The following is a 20,876-nucleotide window of genomic DNA, read 5'->3' on the forward strand; positions in this document are numbered from 1 at the left end:
TCTTTTTAGATTTAATAAATACTGTTTTGGCCATGGTCAGTAAGCACAGGGGATTCAGTAGCAATTAGGACAAGTGTACTTTCTGTGCACATGGAGATTATAATCTACTGAAATATAGAAAGAGTCAACAAATACTTTTACTAATTAAAGACAGTGATTAGTTCTTTGAAGTAAGTAGGTAAGTTACTGTAATCAGACTTTTAGATAGGGGGTTCAGGGAAGACCTGAGGTGAAGTTTAAGCTAAGACATGAAAAGAAGAAAAAAAAAAAAAAAAAAAAAAAAAAAAAAAGGGAGCTTCCACCATGGCGCAGTGGAAACAAATCTGACTAGTATCCATGAGGACCCAGGTTTGATCCCTGGCCTTGCTCAGTGGGTTAAGAATTCAGTGTTGTCATGAGCTGTGGTGTAGGTTGCAGACGTGGCTCGGATCTGGTGTTGCTGTGGCTCTGGTGTAGGCTGGCAGCTGCAGCTCTGATTCAACACCTAGATTTGGAACCTCCGCATGCCTCGGGTGTGGCCCTTAAAAGCCAAAAAAAAAAAAAAAAGGAACAAACAATTTCCAAGTAAAGAGAGTAAGAATAAGATTCTATAGTAGGAAAGAGCTTCATATGTCCTAGGAGTCTAGCAATACTAGACTGGAGTAAGTATGGAGGAACATTGTATAAAATGAAGACAGAGAGGCAGGAAGTGGGACAAATCAAGCAGGTCGGGGCAAAGGCTTTAGATTTTATTCTAAATACAATGAGAAGGCACAGGAAGGTTTCTTAAAACTGAAGCATAGCTGATTTAGAGTACTGTGTTAGTTTCAGGTATATACCATAGTGATTCAGGTGGTTTTTTTTTTTCTGATCATATTCCATTATAAGTTATTATAAGATACTGAATGTAATTCCCTGTGCTGTACAGCAAATTCTTATTGTTGACCTATTTTATGTATGGTAGTTTGTATTTGTTAATCCCATACTCTTTTTTTTTTTTTGGTCTTTTGCCTTTTCTAGGGCCGCTCCTGCGGCATATGGAGGTTCCCAGGCTAGGGGTCTAATTGGAGCTGTAGCCACCCACCTACACCAGAGCCACAGCAACGTGGGATCCGAGCCGTGTCTGTGACCTACACCACAGCTCACGGCAACACTGGATCCTTAAGCCACTGAGCAAGGCCAGAGATCCAACCTGCAACTTCATGGTTCCTAGTCGGATTCGTTAACCACCGAGCCATGACGGCAACTCCATTAATCCCATATTCTTAATTTGTCCCTCCTCTCATCCTTTCCCTTTGGAGCCATAAGATTGCTTTCCATGTTTAGGAGTCTGTTTCTATTTTGTATGTATATTCTTTTGTATTACTTTAATTATTTATTTATTTATGTCTGTACCCCTGGCATGCAGAAGTTCCTGTGTCAGGGATTGAACCTACACTCCAGCAGCGACACAAGCCACTGTAGTGACAATACCAGATTCTTAACCTGCTGAGCCACCAAGGAACTCCATTTGTGTTATTTTTTTAGATTCTACATATAAGTGATATAATATAGCATTTATCTTTCTCTGTCTTACTCCACTAAGTAAAACATTTTATATGCCCATATATATTGCTGCAAGATGGCAATATTCCATTATTTTCATGGCAATATTTCATTATATACATGTGTGTGAGTGTATATATATACACATGTATGTGTGTGTGTGTGTGTGTGTGTGTGTGTGTGTGTGTGCGCGCCAAATGTCTACTGATGGACACTTGGGTGATTTCCATGTCTTGGCTATTATAAATAGTACTGCTATGAACACTGGGATGCATTTGTCTTTTTAAATTAGAGTTTTAATTTTTTTTCTGGATATATACCCAGTAGTGAGATTGCTGGATCATATAGTAGCTATATTTTTAGTTTTTAAAGAAATTTCCACACTGTTTTCTGTGGCTGCACTAACGTACATTCCCACCAACAGTATATAAGGGTTACCTTTTCTCCACACCCTCTCCGGCATTTATTATTTATAGACTTTTTGATGACAGCTATTCTTTTTTTGGGTGAGCAGGCACACCTGTGGCATGTGGAAGTTCCCAGGCCAGGGATCAAACCCAAGCCATAGCAGTGACCTGCCTGAGCTGCTGCAAAAACAATGCCAGATCCTTAACCTGCTGTACCACAAGGGATCTCCTGATGACAGCCATTCTGACCACAATGAAATTAAAGCTCTCTCTCACACGATATACAAAAATAAACTTGAAATGGTTTAAATACCTAAATGTAAGGCCACCATAAAAATCCTAGAAGAGAACATAGGCATTCTTTGATATAAATCATAGCAACGTATTTTCTTAGGTCATTTTCCCAAGGCAAAATAAATAAATGCAAAAATAAACAAATGGGACCTAATCAAACTTAAAATCTTTTGTACGGCAAAGGAAACTATCAACAAAATGAAAGGACAACCTACAGGATGGGAGAAAATATTTGCAAATGATGTTACCAACCAGGGATTAGTATCCAAAACATACAAACAGTTCATACAACTCAATATCATAAAAATAAACAACCCAACCAAAAAATGGGCAGAAGACCTAAACAGATATTTTCCCAAAGAAGAAATACAGATGGCCAACAGAAGAGTTTTAATGAGGGAAGAAATGTAATCCTCCTTGCTTTAAAAGAAATTACTCAGGAGTTCCACTTCTTAAAATCACTGAATAACTTTTACCATATAAATTCTCTCTCAGATAACAATTATAAATGTTGATCAAAATATATCACAAAGTTCTGATATATTTTGATATATCCGAAGATACTGGAAAGTGACCAAAACCAGGTAGGAAAGGAAGAGGAATAGACACATGGAAGGAAAAAATAGCACTCCGTGTATTCCTTGATTTTACAGATTTTTGCCTGAGGGCAGACCCCAATCAGTACAATGCAGGGCTGCTAACACTCGGATAGAAACATTTAGTCTTCCTAGCTGGAAATGAGAGCTTAGAGTTCAAGACAACCACAGCAACCAGAAAGTAAGGGTAGGGGCATCTCAGAAAGGAGAGACAGAAAAGAAGCTCAACACTATGCTAATAAATGTTACCTGAATCTCTAGATGACCTCTGAATTACATAACGTAACCCAGCTAAGGCTTACAGAACTCAACAAAGATTTCAAAAATTGCCCATCATAGGAGAGACAAAACTTGGAGTTTAAGTTAAGCCGTTGAAACGACCAGCTTAAAAACAAACAAACAAACAACTCTTCAGAGAAATAAGTCTAACCCAGTGTCTCTACAATTTATCAATCACAATGTTTAAGATATGAGTCAGAATTACTAGACATATGAAGAAACAGGAATATGTAATCCTTACTTAAGAGAAAGGCCTTTTAATAGAAAATAACCCTGAGATAACACAGATGTTAAAATTAAAAGACAAGAATTTAAAAGCCAATAGTTTAAATGGTTAGCAATATAAAGGATAACATTCTCACAGCAAACAGACAGGAAAGGCAAAGGAATGGAAATAACTAAAAAGTAGAAATTCTAGTATTGACAAATACAATATTTGAAACAAATATTAGTGGATAAGCCCAATAGCTGACTGGAGACTGAAGACAGAAGAGTCAATGCACTTGAAGAAAGACCAACAGGGAGTGACTAATTGAGAGAGAAAGAAAGAGAGAGAGACAGAGAGAGAGAAGAGAGAGAGATAAAGAAATACTGGGGATAACAAAACCAGAATCTCTCATGGGCTATGGAACAATAGCCAAAGATCTTAAACACTTGTAATTGGAGTCATAGTAGGAAGAATAACAAATAGGGCAGAAAAGATATTTAAATGTATAAATAAAAAAAATAAATGCTAAAGATTTCCTAAACTTAGTGAAAGATAGCAATTGATAATTTTAAGAAGTATAGCAAACCTGGGGGAAGAGGATAAATTCCCCAAACACCATATCTGGCACACCATAATAAACATGAATATTAAGAGAAAATTATGTGGTACATATACATAATGGAATATTACTCAGCCATACAAAAGAATGAAAGAATGCCATTTGTAGTGACATAGATTAACCTAGTGATTATCATACTAAGTCAGAGAAAGATATATCTTATGATATCACTTATCTGTGGAATCTAATAAAAAAGATACAAAAGAACTTATTTACAAAACAGAAACAGACTCAAAGATTTTGAAATCACACTTATGCTTACCAAAGCGGAAATGTGGGAGGGACGGATAAATTAGGAGATTGGGATTAACATATACATACTACTATACATAAAACAGATAACTAACAAAGTTCTACCATATAGCACAGGGAAATCCCCTCAATATTCTATAATAACCTGCATGGGAAAAGAATCTGAAAAAGGATGGATATAGGTATGTATGCAACTAATTCACTTTGGGGTACACCTGAAATTAACACAACACTGTAAGTCAACTCCACTCCAATAAAATTTTTTTAAAAAAGGTGTTGGATTTAGCAAAAGAAAATCTTAAATGCCTTCCTGGCATTTAATCCATTTTCTCCTTTGAGAGAAATGCTATCCTTCAAAAACCCTGACTTCTCTTCTGCACACCTCACATCCAATCCATCAGGAAATCCTGTTGGTTCTACCTTCAAAATGTATCCCAAATCTGGCCACTTTTTTACCACCTTTGCCGCATCCTCCCCATCTCCCCAGCTGGCTGACTCCAAGTGCTTTTTCTGGTCTTCCTGCTTCCATCCCCCAACTCCAACTCCACGGTTTATTCCCAACATAGGGGGCAGCAGCCAGAATGATATTTTAAACACTGAAGTCATATCATAAGTCCCCTGTGCTCATTATTCTCCAATGGCTTCCCAGTTTCACAGAGTAAAAGCCAAAATCCTGACAGCGGCCAATAAAACAGCCCCAGTACCTCTTTGAACTTATTCCCTAAAACTCTCAGTTCTGTTCGCTCTGTCCCACGCACGTGGCCTCTTTGTGATTTCTATAATACCCCAGGCAAGCAGCCCCCTCAGGATCTTTGTCCTGGTTGTTCTCTTGGCCTGGTATGTTCTCCCATGTTTCCAAATGGCTAACTTCCCTGTCTTCCTTATTTGTTGGTGTGTCACATCAGTAAGCCTTGCCCTGACTACCATATTTAAAATTGCAAAGCACTTCCCTGAACTCAACAGGCTGACTTTCTCTATTAAAGAACTTATACCATAAAATAAAATTTAGTTACTTATCATGCTATTGTGCACTGTCTGTCTCCTTTTGGGAGAATATAAGCTTGACAAGGGGACAGATCTTTGGAGAAGAGGGGCAGAAGGGACTGTTTAAGCCACTGCATTTTCCTACTCAGAACAGTACCTTGAGGATAGTAGGCACTCACGAAAGACTGCTTGTATTAATGAACAGCACTCTGAAGCATTTAGACTTTATCCTAGAGATATTTAAAGAGCCATCAGGAGTTATGGGGTCAGGCCTATGTTTTAGAAAGATTATTTTTAGCTTCTCTCTTTAGAGAGGGTGATGTAGACGAAATGTCTGTTTCCCCCCAAATTCCTGTTTTGAAACCCTATCCACCACTGTGGTGGAATTGGGAGGTGGGGCCTTTAGGAGGTGGTTATGTCATGAGGGTAGTGCTGTCGTGAATGCGAATGGGCTTAGTGCCCAGATAAGGGTCTGCAGAGACCAGAGTTCTCCCCTTCCACCAGGCGCAGATACAGGAAGACAGCTGGACGTTCCCAGAACTGTGAGACATAAATGTCTATTGTTTATAAGCCACCTGGTCTGTGGTACTTTATTCTAGCAGCCCAAACTAAGACACAGGTTAAAGGGGGGAAAGATCAGGAGTGAGAAGCTAAATAGGAAGCTGTGCAGGAATCCAGGTGGGTGTACAAAAGTTACAGTGAAAGCTGGGGCAGGAGGAGGGAACAGGGGGACATCTGTTTATGCAGAGCTAGTCTTTGTATCCGTGAAGTCATTCCAATGAGCTAATGTGAGGTGCTGGGGACACACCTAAGTATATATAGCTAGATCCTATCAACACTGATACACATAGGTTTCTCTCTCATGGGCTTCCAAAGCTTGCCAACTGTATGTGCTTTAACGCATTTGAGAAGAAAGCCACAGTAACTGATAAAATAACTGCTTCTCAAGGACGTCCATAAGGGAACTATAAGAAAAACTCAGAAAGGGAGCTCTACAAAAGACCTAATTCTGGAAAGATCAGGGCTTCTCGTAGTTGACTTGAGTCTGAATCGAGGCTCTTCCACTTAGATTAAGTTACCTCACTGTTCTGAGCCTATGTAGTCACTACCATAAAAGACTGACCAATAAGGGCCATTCAAAGAAGCTCTGGCCAGGACAACAGGGAGTCTTCAAGCCAAAGTCATTCTGCAGAGAAATCCTGCTTCTTGCAGGAAATGACCTGCCTTAGTGTCCCTACCATGCTGCCATGGACCGAGAACAGTGTATGGGAAGTGTGGCCTTTGGGAAAACGCAATGATGGATTCAGAGGCCAGCAGCTAGATCCATCCACCAATTACACACCCAACAGCAGGAGATCTGAGCAGCACAATTCCATGGCTGCTGCATCTATTAAAGGAATATAAATTGTGGAAATTCCAACATAGGAATGTAAATAAACAAGACACAAACAATTTGAATTGCAGATTTACTACCTCATGTTCCCATAAAAAACTGATACACTAATAAAGTTTTACAATTATTCTAATCAGGAAATCCTTGAATATTTACAAAATGGTATAGAACACTGTTTTTCTACTCTGAGGACTAGGGAAACAAGATTTCATGCCCACTGAAATCTGAGTGTATCAACTAATGAATCAGGTGATTCCAATTCCTAAAGCCTCAAAAAAAAAAAAAAAAAAAAAAAAAAAGACCAATAGACACACTGTGAAGACCAGATGGAGTCCGGAATTTAAGGGCCTCAATGTACCTGGCACTGAACTGATCCTCCCAGTTGGCTGGAGGGGCAGTGAAATCTACTGTTATGTGCTGCAGTAAATTGTAATTATCAGTTCTATATCCAACTTTCTCATTAGATGATAAGCCACTGGAGGACAGGAATCACAGGACAGTATTTTTGCCTGGCCCAGAATAATCCCTCATGAAATCTCTGTAACATAATGGAAAGAGTGACTGAATGAAAGGATGACATCACTAACTCTATAGCACTCTATAACACAGCAAGCTCTTTGCACTCCCAGGTATGGAAGACTAGCTGACCTCCTAAGGTCAGCCCTAGACTGGGGGGCATCAGCGATAAGGGAGGGGTCAGATAGGTCGTCACAATGCACAAATCCTAAAACTCCAAGAGCATGCAGCAGCTTGCTACATTGTAATCCTGGGGCTCAAGAACATACATATAATCCTGGCTTCAAACAATACAAAGACCAACCGTCCCCCACCAAGACCAACTGTCCCCTAAAGCCAGTGCCATCACAGCGGTGGCTTAGGAAATTGTCTTAGCCTCTTTACCCAATGCCTCCCCCAATAAAAATGACTTCAAATAAAATAGAGATGCTTAGAGAGAGGGATGGCTGAGGTCCAGGTGGAAATAAGCTTCAGCATCTGGATGCAGTGATTGCATGGGTTGGTGTTCTTTGGGAAAAGTCTGGGCAAAAAGCGTTTTTTTTTTTTTTTTTTTTTTTTTTTTTTTTTTTCTTTCTTTTGCACAACTATTCTGGACAGAGTATTGATAAGCATGAGACAATCTTTGATGAATGTTTGGTGAACTAAAATAAATCATGCATGGGAATGGGGTGTGTGCCCTTTTAGGAGGAAATAAATATCAGCAGCACAAGCTTGAAATGAGTGAAAAACAAGTCTGAATCTCAGTCAGATGAAACTGCAAGGGCTCCAGAGCCAGAAAAGATCCTATCCTATTTCTTTCCTTCATCCTGAAGTGAACCAGATGGTGATTTTTTTTTAAAGTACCAATCTATTCACCTACTTACAGTGAAAGATTTTTGCTTTGTGATGGAAGATCTGTATTTAATTGTAAAAATGTGACAAAATATCTTTCTTTTTTCAAATCTAGAGTTTAATTTTTTTGTCTCTCTTTTTTCTACTCTTCTTTCTCCTCCTTTACATTCCTTTTCTTCTTCTCTTCTCTTCTGCTTTAGTGGATGTATTTATGACCTCATGCTTTTAGTCTATTCTGGACCAAGTCACAACAGAGGAGACATTTTCACACACGGTATATGAGAGAAGATAACACATATGAAACACGGAACAAAAGAGATGTAACTTCCTCTTACGATGTTCTGTATGACGACAACATGTTATATAAACACAGTGACGAAAATTCACAAAGGACAAACCAGAAAAAGTAAATGGAAAGGAAGCTGAGGGGCAAAGGAACCGTATAAAAAGGCCACTAAAGCTCCATCAGGAATCCTTCTAGGCGGTCCTTGCTACCCTGAGTTTCAGTTCCTCATCTGTAAAATATAGATAATAACGGTACCTAACCTGTAGTGGTTTTAAGAGGATTAAATAAAATAGTCCATGAAAAGCTCCTGGAATTGACACTGGGAAAAAAGCCTTCAAAGTAAGTATTAGGCCTGGTGATTATTATGAATATCATGCTAGGATTAACAAGATTATATATATATAAATCTTTCCCATGGGAAAACACACTCATTAAGGTACAATTACTGTTATTATTGCCATCCTCATCGTCATTCTTTTTATCTCTTTTTATAGGTGTTTCTGTCTCTTCGCTTGGCCTCTCTCGACTGATGCTTTATTGGACAGTCTCTTTTGTTCTTGATTCAGATTTTGCCCCATTATGTTAGCTTTTGAACTCCCTTAGATTCTGTTCTCTGTAACCCATAGGTCAATCATGCCCCATACCACGTCCAATGAAACTAAACACACACACACCACACACACACACACACACACACACACACACATTGTCCAAAGTGGAACTCTACATGCAACTTCATTGGTTGATGGTGCAAAAATCAACTAATTAGATAAAGGCCAACAATTCCCATGATTTTTCTCAAAAACCATAGTGAATTATTATGAAGGTCTTATTAATGGCCAAAAAAAAAAGAAAAGGGTTACTTTTAAAAACTGAAATTCAGGCAGAGGAACCAGGCGTAACCAATTCTGGTCCACCAAGATACGTCATAATGTTTGGGAAAAGATGGCTTATATCCATAGCAACAGAGAAAACTTTGAGCCACATACTGGGAAAAGCATTTCTAGACTGGCACAGATGTTCGATTAGCATGCTAAGTCTCTGAAAACCTGTTGATGGACAGCTTCATGGACAACGCATCCTGAACAAAGAGTTGGTTGACTGGATCGTTATCCTTGTTTAAAAAGACTGGGTTGTGTCAGCTATGAGTTCTGGGTCTCTGAAGGGTAATTATACCATGATTTGGGCTTGAAAAGGGCTACATTTCAGTAATGGGTTTTGATGTGTCACAGAAAGGAACTGGATATTTAAGTTGAAAGTTGTGTAAATATGATACTAGTTTATTTTTTACTTACTTATTTATTTTTTGTCTTTTTGCCTTTTCTGGGGCCGCTTCCATGGCATACGGAGATTCCCAGGCTAGGGGTCGAATTGGAGCTGTAGCCGCCGGCCTATGCCGCAGCCACAGCAACACGGGATCTGAGCCGGGTCTGCGACCTACACCACCGCTCACGGCAATGCCGGATCCTTCACCCACTGAGCAAGGCCAGGGACCGAACCTGCAACCTCATGGTTCCTAGTCTGATTCGTTAACCACTGCACCACGACGGGAACTCCAATATGATACTAGTTTAAATAGGAGAGTGTAAAGTTCCAGTCCCACTGCACCTTAGGCACAGAGTTGTGTGTTCTCCTCCACTTCTGTAGCACTGGTTATTAAGACCAATCAGATATTGTTTATTTTACACTCATTGAGCTTCCTTGCTACACACTGAACTCCTTAAAACCAAGGACTAATGGGGGACAAATTCACTTATCTCTATAGCCTGGCACAAGAGTGAAGGAACAAAACATGCTCTTTTTTTTTAAGGCCCACATCCACGGCACATGAAGTTCCTGGGCTAGGAATCAAATCAGAGTTGCAGCTACCGGCCTACACCACAGCCACAGCATGCCAGATCCCAGCTGCATATGTGACCTATACAGCAGCTTATGGCAATGCCAGATCCTTAACCCACTGAGCGAAGCCAGGGATTGAACTCATATCCGCACGAACACTGTGTTAGGTTCTTAACATTTTGAACCACACTGGGAACTCCCAACACATGCTCTTTGAATCCAGACATCCACCTATGCCTCCATCAACTCTGAGAGATAATTTGAGGCAGCTAAGAATAAAACAGAAACACACTAAGAAATAGAAACTAGGAGTTCTCATCGTGGCGCAGTAGAAACGAATCTGCCTAGGAAAAATGAGGTTGCGGGTTTGATCCCTGGCCTTGCTCAGTGGGTTAAGGATCCAGCATTGCTGAGCTGTGATGTAGGCCACAGACGCAGCTTGCATCTGATGTTGCTGTGGCTGTGGTGTAGGCTGGTCGCTGCAGCTCTGACTGGACCCCTACCCTGGGAACCTCCATATGCTGCAGGTGTGGCCCTAAAAAAAAAAAAAGAAAGAAAGAAAGAAATAGAAACTAATGGTTATTTGTATCCACATCCAGTTTGGGATCAGATCACTTCTGATTTGGCTGAACATTTAGAAGAGCTGGTAGGGGATCAGATCATAAACAGATGATTTCAATAGAACATGGTCAATGTGAGGCTGGGTAACTGAGCCTAGGTCTCATTTTCCCCTTGCCTTCCACATTTAATCACTCTGAGGTCTGCTAATCTCGACCTCAATTCTCAGTCATTATTGCCATTATCCTCGTTCAAGCCCTCATGGCTTTTGTCTGTGGACTAACCTACTAAAGCTGGCTTTCTCTGTGTCCACATGCTCCAGTCTTCTTCCTGATGGCAGCTAGCCAGTTTTTATAAGCAAGATCTGACAACATCTGTTACTCTTCCAATCTTTCACCTGTTCCCCTTGGCCTACTACTTAAAGTTCAACTCCTTAATTTGTTTTACAGGGACTTCTTCTGTATGGTCCCTACCCAGCTCTCTAACTTTTATTGTCATTTTTATAAGAACAGTTTATGTCATACCTGAAATTCTGCAATTATCCTCAAATATGCCTTGTTAATTCCACTCCCATATCTTTGTTCCAGGGCCAATTCTCCTACCTAGAAGTATATCCCTACCTCCCTTTGTCTGGCTAGTCCTTATTTATCATTAAGGCTCAGCACAAATGCTTCCTCCCCTGCAAAGAATTTCTTTTTTTTTTTTTAATTTTCCCACTGTACAGCAAGGGGGGCAGGTTATCCTTACATGTATACATTAGAATTACATTTTTTCCCCCATCCTTTGTTCTGTTGCAACATGAGTATCTAGACATAGTTCTCAATGCTATTCAGCAGGATCTCCTTGTAAATCTATTCTAAGTTGTGTCTGATAAGCCCAAGCTCCCTGCAAAGAATTTCTTAATCTCACTTTGTGCCAACTCTGTGTGTTGTACCTCTGGGATAGGACTCATCTCACTTTTTTTTTTTTCTTTTTATGGCTGCACGTGCAACATATGGAAGTTAGGGGATGAATCAGAGCTTCAGCTTTCGGCCACAGCAATGCAGGATCTGAGCTGCATCTGTAACCTACTCTGCAGCTTGAGGCACTGCCAGATCCTTAACCCACTGAACGAGGCCAGGGATTTGAACCCAAATCTTTACGGACACCACATCAGGTTCTCACCCGCTAAGTCACAGTGGGAACCCCGCATCTCATTTTTATCTGCTGTCTTCCCTATGAGATGCCCCATGAATTCGACACATTTTCCCCAAGCACCTTCTATGAATCAGGCACTGAGCTGAATTCAAAGAAGGATGATATGACCCATGCTTTTAAAGAACTTATAGATTTCTGGGAATGACAGATTATCACAGAATGTGCTAAGTACTGGAGTTATGTTTTAAAGAACAAATAAAACTCTCAAGTGATAAAGAACTCTCCGAGCAGGGAGAGAAGCATGTATAAAGGCACAGAGGAGTAGAATAACATAAGCCATGGGGAAGCTGTGAGTAAGGCAGTCTGGCTTTAGTGACAAGTACATGTGTAAGGCTTGAGGGGATAAACCACAAAGAGAATGATGTGCCTAGAAAACCATCTGAACTAAGTCCCAAGGGCTATGGGGACCCATGGAAGGATTCTGACTGGAAATTAACATAGTCCTTTTTACAAGGTAGACTATTCACTCTTGCTGCCATGAGAAAAATGGGTTGTTAGGTGAAAGAAAGATAGGTGAGAAGATGGATCGGTCGTCGATGCCTGGACCAACACTGGCAAAACTCTGGCAAACACGGGCTGCATATATGTACTATATGTGAGGCTGCGCACCAAGAGAAAGTTCTTCTGATGTAGGAGTCTGCATCTCTTTCAGACCCTGGGTATATGGGTAGTGTGACAAAATGGACTAGTCAAGGGCATAAAAACATTAAAAACCATACTAAGAGAGTGACAACTTACCAGTTTTCCAGTAACGCTCTGACCACCTTCATTCAGCCAGAACCCAGGGACCATGGCGGAGAAATAAGGGCCCCAGACACCTGGTACAAATATTGGGTTCTTGCTTATCTGGAAAGAAAGGAGCAAAGTATGTGAAAATACAGACCCTCCAGGTTAGAAGGAACATTATCCTCCTCCCATCTCCTCCCATGATGTTTCTATGACCATGGAATTCAACTTCTTTATTAAATACCTTTGATGATGGGGAAGCCACTCCCTCCAAAGGAGGGGCCTGGCTTCATCTTTGGAAACCTTTCTGATGAATTTATCTGGATGTCAAGGTAGTGAAAGGGATCATTTTGGAAAGAAACAGCTGGGACAAACAATTCCTGGCTGGTTCCCTATCTGTGGTAGACTGATTGCTGGAAATGGTCCCCATTTTCTAGCCCTTCCTTGCATCCACCTGCTCTGCAATGTGACTTGTCAGTTTCTCTCATTGAGAGTTAGCGTCTCTACCCCTTAAGCCCTGGTCAACCTTGTGACTTGTCTTGGCCAAGAGATTTAGGTAGAAGTACCACTGTGCTAGTTTTCTAGGTCTAGGCCTCAAGAACGGTGTGCTTCTGTTCTTCCTCCTACTCCTCTGCCTCTGTCATGAGAGCATGCCCAGGTGGGCCTGCTGGGTGGAACGACGTGGGCAGCAAGGTGGGTCAGCCCAGTTATCACGGGTGATGTTTCAGATACATGAGAGCCCAGATAGGATGAGAAAATCCTCCTAGGCAACCAGTGGCTGGTGAGCCTGGATCACTAGTCACTCAACCGACAGACAGACTTGCAAGCAAAAACACATGTCCTGCTGTATGTCGCTAGGATTTTATGTTTGTTTCCTACCTAGCATTTTTATGGCAACAGATAACTGATACACCCCCTTCTGTCTATAAACACTTAGACACCTCACAGCATACTATCTCCCTCAACTGGGTGCTGGGGACACAGAGATGAATCAGAAGGAGTTTTTTTCTTCAAGAAGCTCCTCACCTAGAGGGGATCTAGATAAGTGTATAGTCAAAAGAAAACAGTGTGGTCCATGGGATGGTAAAGACAAAACACAGAATACTACGGAGCCACACAACAGGTGAGGAATGAAATAGTCCAGAGGTGGCTTCTTTGAGAATGGAACATAAGCTTGGACAAATAAGATTTAGCCAGGTGAAGTAGAATAGGTAAGCCAGGACAAGGGGACAGCTTGAACAATGCCATGTCAGTGAGACAGAGGTTGCTCTGAGTAGTCAAGATACAGAAACATTTTCTTTTGGTCACAGGCCATAGATGTCCATTTAGGTGTTAGGAAAGTACATCAAGAGATGAGCCAAGGCCGGGCCGGGATGGACCACATGTTCACTCACGATGATGGCACGAGCTTCTCATCCATTCGGCAGGGATGAATGCTGGAGTCATTGTGGGAGGGTGTGTTAGAAGGGCGGGGAGGAAGAGGGAGTTAGGTACATCGGGTCTACTCCTCATGTCTTGAGGCTGGGCAGAGAGCCTATTCATTCATTTATTCTACAAATATTTATTTAGCCTTTACTATACGCTTGGTACTATGACAGGCCCTGGGGATACAGAGGTGAATTGAATATATCCATAATTGCTGTCCTCATGAAGGCTATATATAGCACAGTATTTTAGAATATGGGCAAACCATCTTTTCAAAAATATTTTTATTGTATTTTTTGATTCTTTAATTATAGTTGATTTACAATATTGTGCCAATTTCTGCCATAGAGCAAAGTGACCCAGTCATGCATATGTACATTCCCTTTCTCATATTCCATCGTGGTCTATCCCAAGAGACTGGACACAGTTCCCTATTATACATAGTAGGACTGCATTGCTTATCCACTCTAAATGTCATAGTTTGCAGCTACTAACCCCAAGCACACTGTAGTTTTGACTTGCATTTCTCTAATAATTAGTGATGTTGAGCATCTTTTCATGTGCCTGCTGCCTGTATGTCTTCCTTGGAGAAATGTCTCTTCAGGTCTTCTGCCCGTTTTTTGATTGGGTTGTTTCTGTTCTGTTGTTGTTCAAACATAATTGTTTGTTTTGGGTATTAAGCCCTTGTCATGGGCAAACTGTCATTGAACATCTGGACCCCAACCACCACATTTAGTTTCATTAAACTAATGAGTCCTCAATTTGGTAGGACTTCCAACCCCCAAACAGGAAGGGGGCGAGGGAAGGCAGGAGATTACACAATATTGCCGCTTATAAATTGTGTCAAATAGGGGTCATTCATAAAAAGGGACAATTAACACCTAAAATAAAAAGAATAATCTCAAGGAACAAATCAGTTTATCTTTTCTACAAGAAAAGGCAGTTTGGCTTTCATTGATATATTCACTCATTCCTTTATGGGTTCAGCAAATGTTTCCTGAGTTCCTATTGCGATCCAGGCACTAAAAGTAAATGCAAACAAGAGTGTCGTCTCTGTCTTCATGGAGCTGCTCTCTTCAGAGGGAAGCAGACTAGGGTGGCCCATGATTCAGGTTTGGCCAGGATTCTCCCAGTTTTTGCATGGAAATCCCCATGTCCTGGAAAGCTCTCAGGACCTGGTGAATGGGACAACTGGTCACCCGAACACAGCACACAGATGTGTAATTACAAGGTGCGACAAGTAAATGAAGGAAAATCAAAAAAAGATATTATTAAGAGCTTATACGTGAGGTACCTGATCTAGTTTAAGAGTCAGGAAAGGCTTTTCTGGGGAAGTAATATTTGAATTAAGATATAAACATACACAGAAAGTATTCAGGTGTGAAAAAATGTATATGTATGTAGGTATCCGTGTGTTTGTGTGTATATATGATACAGAAAGTGTTCCAAACAGAAGAAGCACACATTGAATGGTTTTCATTTTTTGTGACTTTGTCCTGGCCAGGGAAAATTTTTTATCGCATGTCAAGCCTAGAAACTATTGCCCTACACTGCATCCCTGAGCTGCTTTGGGGTAAACAAGACAGCCCATGTCCTAGAGCACTTAGGACCCAGGACTTGGGACAGGTCAGTGGACACCCACCAAAATCAAGTCATCTCTTTTCATGATCAGCACCCCTTCCCTTCCAGAACTCCTCCAGTTTCACTTGACAGATTAGTCTCAAGAGAGCCTGCAGGTTGTTCAGTCGCACAGTTAGTAAATGGCCAGACAGGGACTTGAACCCAGGCAGATAGATATTGGCCTCAAACCCTGAGATAGGCCTTTTGTTTTCCTTTTTCATTCTTTGTCCTTTGAAAAAATTCTGTTGAGACAGAGCTGATTTACAGTGTTGTATTCATAAATGGCTTAGGAGGGTCATGCATCCTACCCTCCAAACCCCAAATCCCACAATTTAAAGATGTCCCTGCATCAGCTGCAGCAGAACTTCCATTGGAAGACCGTGGCTCTGCTGCTCAGACATGTCAGGTGAGAGCTCTGCCTGGCTCTGTCCCCACAGAAAGTTCTCAGTTGACTCCTGTTTGTGCTCACTGATTTGGAATGGTACATGCTTCCCATCAGACATTCTCACTAAAGCAAGGAAACAAAGAGAAATACATTCCCCAGAGCACTTCCAATCACTTTCAAACTCTGAGACAAAACAACTATAATTTGTTTTGATAGAGGGAGGGAGAGAGTAAGAGAGTGAGGGTGAGAGGGTGAGCACATATTTATGTGTTTATGTGTGCTTTAATCTTTGCAATCAACTTAAATGCTTAAAAATATTTTTGCGAAAGCTCTTTCCAGGCTGATGGCTATCTTGGCCTGAAGGCTGCTCTGTGACCCAAAAGGAAGGAGCACATTCTCCTTCTCTAATGACAGGTGTCCACACAGGACAGTAACTTCCCAGTAATAATATGCTATTGGCAACAATAGCTAAGATGGACTGGGTGATTGACTGGGTACTTACTAAAGGTCTTATTCTAAGCACACTGCAGGAATTCAATTACTTAATCCTCCCGCTGACACTAGGGGAAGATTCTATCATTATTCCTATTGTGCAGATGTGTAAACTGAGGCAGACTGTCAAATAGCATGCCCAAGGTTATAAAAATATAAAGCTATCAAGCACCACAGTATCTGCATTTGTCTCTGCTAAAGTCTGGCCTTGTTTTTTGGCTACCATAGCCCTTCATTTACCTTCAAGGGCAGAAAGCAAGGGCCATTAGAGCCAACCTAGCTTCACTCCAAATGAACCAACCTCCTGGTCTTGATGACACATAGTTAGGGAATCTTCACGTGCAAAAGGCCTTCAAAAAGTTTTCCCTGATGTGCTTGTGAGGATCAGAGGAAAGAGCACGGGTTGAGTCAAAGACCTGTTTGAGTCTATCTTGACTACCATGCTCTAGGCAGGTAAGCTTATAAAAGGTAATCTTTCTGAACCTCAGTTTCCTCAGTCCCCAAATGGGAAGAGTGATATTCACATAGGAAGACTTTTGTGAAAATTAAACAAGCTGTCACATATAAATAGCTTATTATATGGTAAATACCAAATAAATCTTAGCTCTCCCTGAAATAAGGCTTGTATGATGGAATAGCTGGGGGGGGGGGGCTGGGTTGAATGACCATAGCCAAAAATAACTGCAACCATGCAAGGGGGTCTCTAGATTCATTCCTGTCTTACTTAGTCAGTGTTCTTAATAATGAAGTAGAAGATTATGTAGAAGCAAAATTTATCATATTTTCAAATGGTATAAACTTTGGAGGATTAATTATCATGAGCCATGTCCATATCGACATTCAAATGGGTTTGATCCCCGGCCCATATACTTCCACATGCCATGGGTGTAGCCAAAAAAAAAGAAGAAAGAAAGAAAGAACGAAAAAGTTATTGGAAACAATATTATGGCAATCAATTGTTTCTATAAAATTCTTTCAGTGATTTACCACATACCTTATTTCCCATTGTGAATGGCATGCCAGGGTAATTTGTCTTGTGCTGATTAGACAACAGCACATACACAGCTTTACAATGCATCAGAGAGGAGGGGTGGGGGAAAGAATCAATATAATAAAACACTGCTTTATTTTTTTCCCCTCCAAAAAACCCAAAGTTGCCTTAAGAACTAGAACATTAAGTAAAATTCAACAAGAAAACAGTTACCATCTATTTAATTATGTAGTAAATTTTTGTACTTAGAAGGTACTGGGAATATTATCGTCCATAACATTCTTTGTCGTGGGTAGGTGGTACATGAGTATTCACTTAGTGTTGTTCAAAGAGTATGTAGACCTTTGATATACTCTTTAGTTATGTGTGATACCAATAAAGTTATAAAAAGCCATGATAAAACAAAACATTTGGTTGCACACTACCTTCGAGGCACTGAGATCAACCACAAGGTTATAAAGATCATAGGGACAAATAATTACTAATAATAACAATAATTTATACTATTTATAATTTACGTTATTATTAATAAGGTAATAATAATTCTTTTCCTCAAGGAATCAGACCAGGCAGACAGGTGGAAATAAAAAATTATAGACGTTCCCGCTGTGGTGGTGTGCGTTAATAATCCGAAAGCAGCAATTCAGGTGGCTGCAGAGGTGCGGGTTCCATCTCCAGCCTGGTGCAGTGAGTTAAAGGATCCAGCAGAGCTGCAGCTATAGGTCAGAGCTGTGGCTCTGATTCAGTCCCTGGTCCAGAAATTTCCATGTGCCATGGTGCAGCCAAAAAAAAAAAAAAATTACAACAAAACATGCCACGTGCATCAGTGAAGTAGGTGAGGAGTATGGTAGAAGCCCCAAATGCCTGGGTGAAGAGTGAGCACTTCACAGAGGGGGCCCCAGAGGAACAAGGCCTGAGGATGAGTAAGTGCTTCCTTAGAGAGAAAGGGAGGGCATTCCAGGTAGCATGGCTCAGAGTCATGACGCTGGGCTAGCATTTTGATTGTCATGAGGGCTTAAAGTTCTGCATTTTACTTTACATAAGAGATCATATGGTTAGAAGGATGGCTATGTTTTTGCATCAACAAATCCTACTGCTCGTCAAAGATTTAATTTTTAAAATGTGGTGGCTGAGAAAAAGCTTCAGTGAAATCACCCTCAAAGTCAGGCAATAAGAAGAATAAATAAGAATATGGAAATGAGAATAATAATAAGAAATAATAAAAAGAACAAAATAATGCCATTTGCAGCAATATGGATGAAACTAGAAACTCTGGTACTAAGCGAAGTAAGTCAGAAAGAGAAAGACAAAATACCACATAATATCACTTATATATGGAATCTAATATATGGCACAAATGAACCTTTCCACAGAAAAAAATAAAGTCATGGCCTTGGAGAATAGGCTTGTGGTTGCCAAGGGGGTAGGGGAGGGAGTGGGATGGACTGAGAGTTTAAAGTTAGTAGAGGCAAACTATTGCGTCTGGAGTGGATAAGCAATGGGATCCTGCTGTAGAGCACAGGGAACTATATCTAGTCACTTGTGATGAAGGATAATGTGAGAAAAAGAATATATATATTTGGGTCACTTTACTGTACAGCAAGAATTGACATAACGTTGTAAATCAACTGTAATAAAAAATTAAAAAAAGAAAATCCTGACTTTATAAAAACAAAAAAGAGTAATTGTTGATAGTTACTGTGAGCTTCTTACGTGCCAGACTCTTCTAGACTCTTTATAGACATTATCACATTTAATACTCATGACAACCCAATAAGAGGTCCTATTATTATAACTACTCCACAAATGAGGAAATCGAAGCTAAAGGAGGTCACACAGCTAGTAGAATAGGAGCAAAGTAATCGCAAGATCCAAGCAGGATCCAAGCACTATGATCTATCAACTTGCTTTTCTCTCTAGATTTTATTCTCCTTATTGTAAACAAAGTAGACTGGATTAGAGATGTTTCATATCTCTTTTGTCTTCTCTAAGATTCTGGGAAGTTGAGTCATTCTACCCTAACTGGCCAGTCAGAACTCTCCAGCAAGCTATTTCAACATAGACTCTGCCCTCATGTAGCCTGGGGGTCATGGGGTTGCCTGGGGTTATCTCTTGAGGCTTCTCTAAGTATCCGCTTTGCTCTACCACCTCTCTGACCTGTAGACATGATGATTGGGGGTTTTCTCTTTTTTCTACTAAAATTTTTAAAGTAAATTTTATTGAAGTATAGTTGACTTACAATGTTGTGTTAGTTTCAGGTGTACAACAAAGTGAATCCATTCACTGAATCCACTTTTTGTATGTATAGTATATTTTATATATACATATATATATGTATATATATAGTATGTATACACACACACACACACACACACACACACACACCCTTTCTTTTTCAGCTTCTTTCCCCATATAGGCTATCAATGAATAGATTTCCCTGTGCTATATAGTAGGTCCTTGTTACGTACCTATTTTGTATACAGCAGCGTGTATATGTCAGTCCCAACCTCCCATTTTATCCCTCCGCCCCAGCATTTTTCTTTTGGTAACCATAAGGTTTGATTTCAAAATCTTTGAGTCCATTTCTGTTTTGTGAATAAGTTCTTTTGTATCATTTTTTTTTTCTGGACCTCCAACTTCACGGGCTGTATTCAATAGCTACTACCTATAACATCTTATATTAGTTGAGTAAATATTCAGCAAATATTTACTGGATACATACTGTTTTAAACATAAAAAGACAGAAAGATAGGTGTCGAGAGCCATTTCAGTGACATTAAGCCCTGTTCTCTCGGAGTTCACAATGCAGTAGGAACTGGAGAGCAGGGTGGGCTGGGTATTAACTCAGGTATCAAGTGACTTCTGAGTATACATTTGCATCCAGACTTAGACTAACCCTAATAGTATATGGAGTCAAATATACACGGCCCACTTTGCAGGTGAGGACACAGAGGTGGGGAGGGTAAGCAAACTAGCCAGGATCACAAAGTTCAGAAGTGGTAGAGCTGGGATGAGAAGTCTCTCTCCATGTACTCCTGCCTCTTTCCACGTCTGTGCCCAGGCTGGCTCTGTGACTGGATGCCCTTGGCAGAGTTTCATCCAAGGCTATGCCACTGTCAGCTGAGTTTCCCTGTAGTGATAAAACCCAGGCACCTGCTCACACCTCTTTCTGGGAGCAATGACGGGGCTCAGAGCAGGGAGCCGCTCCAGCCCTGTCTGCACCGCCTCCCGCCATTCCATCGCCCTGAGCTGCGTCTAAGCCTCTGGCAGGGGCAGGAGGCAGGCTGCCGGCGCCAGTGGTCCTGGGAGGGAACAGGAGGTCTTGTTTTGAGTACCTCCAGCCAGGCTGGGAATGTTAGAGGGTAGACACAGGCATGTGTGGGACCGGGTATTTCCGTGGTGGCTCATCTCCCCGCCCCCCCGGCCACCCAAATGGACTGTGCTCTCGTCTTAC

The 20,876-nt window shown here is 40.8% G+C and overlaps 1 protein-coding gene across 24 annotated transcripts in view; it reads right to left on the reverse strand.

Moving 5' to 3' along the window:
* The window catches only part of FGGY (FGGY carbohydrate kinase domain containing), a 458,257-nt gene that overhangs the window by 146,089 nt on the left and 291,292 nt on the right, over positions 1-20,876 (reverse strand). For all 24 annotated transcript variants that reach the window (XR_002345479.1, XM_021097811.1, XM_021097810.1 and 21 more), the window contains one exon: positions 12,522-12,629. Coding sequence is in view for 23 of the 24 variants with exons in the window: in XM_021097811.1 (XP_020953470.1) it covers positions 12,522-12,629 (108 nt within the window). In the remaining variant the exon portion in view is untranslated. The remainder of the gene's footprint in view (positions 1-12,521; positions 12,630-20,876) is intronic.

Source organism: Sus scrofa, chromosome 6 (genome assembly GCF_000003025.6).
Source record: "Sus scrofa isolate TJ Tabasco breed Duroc chromosome 6, Sscrofa11.1, whole genome shotgun sequence".
NCBI lineage: Eukaryota > Metazoa > Chordata > Mammalia > Artiodactyla > Suidae > Sus > Sus scrofa.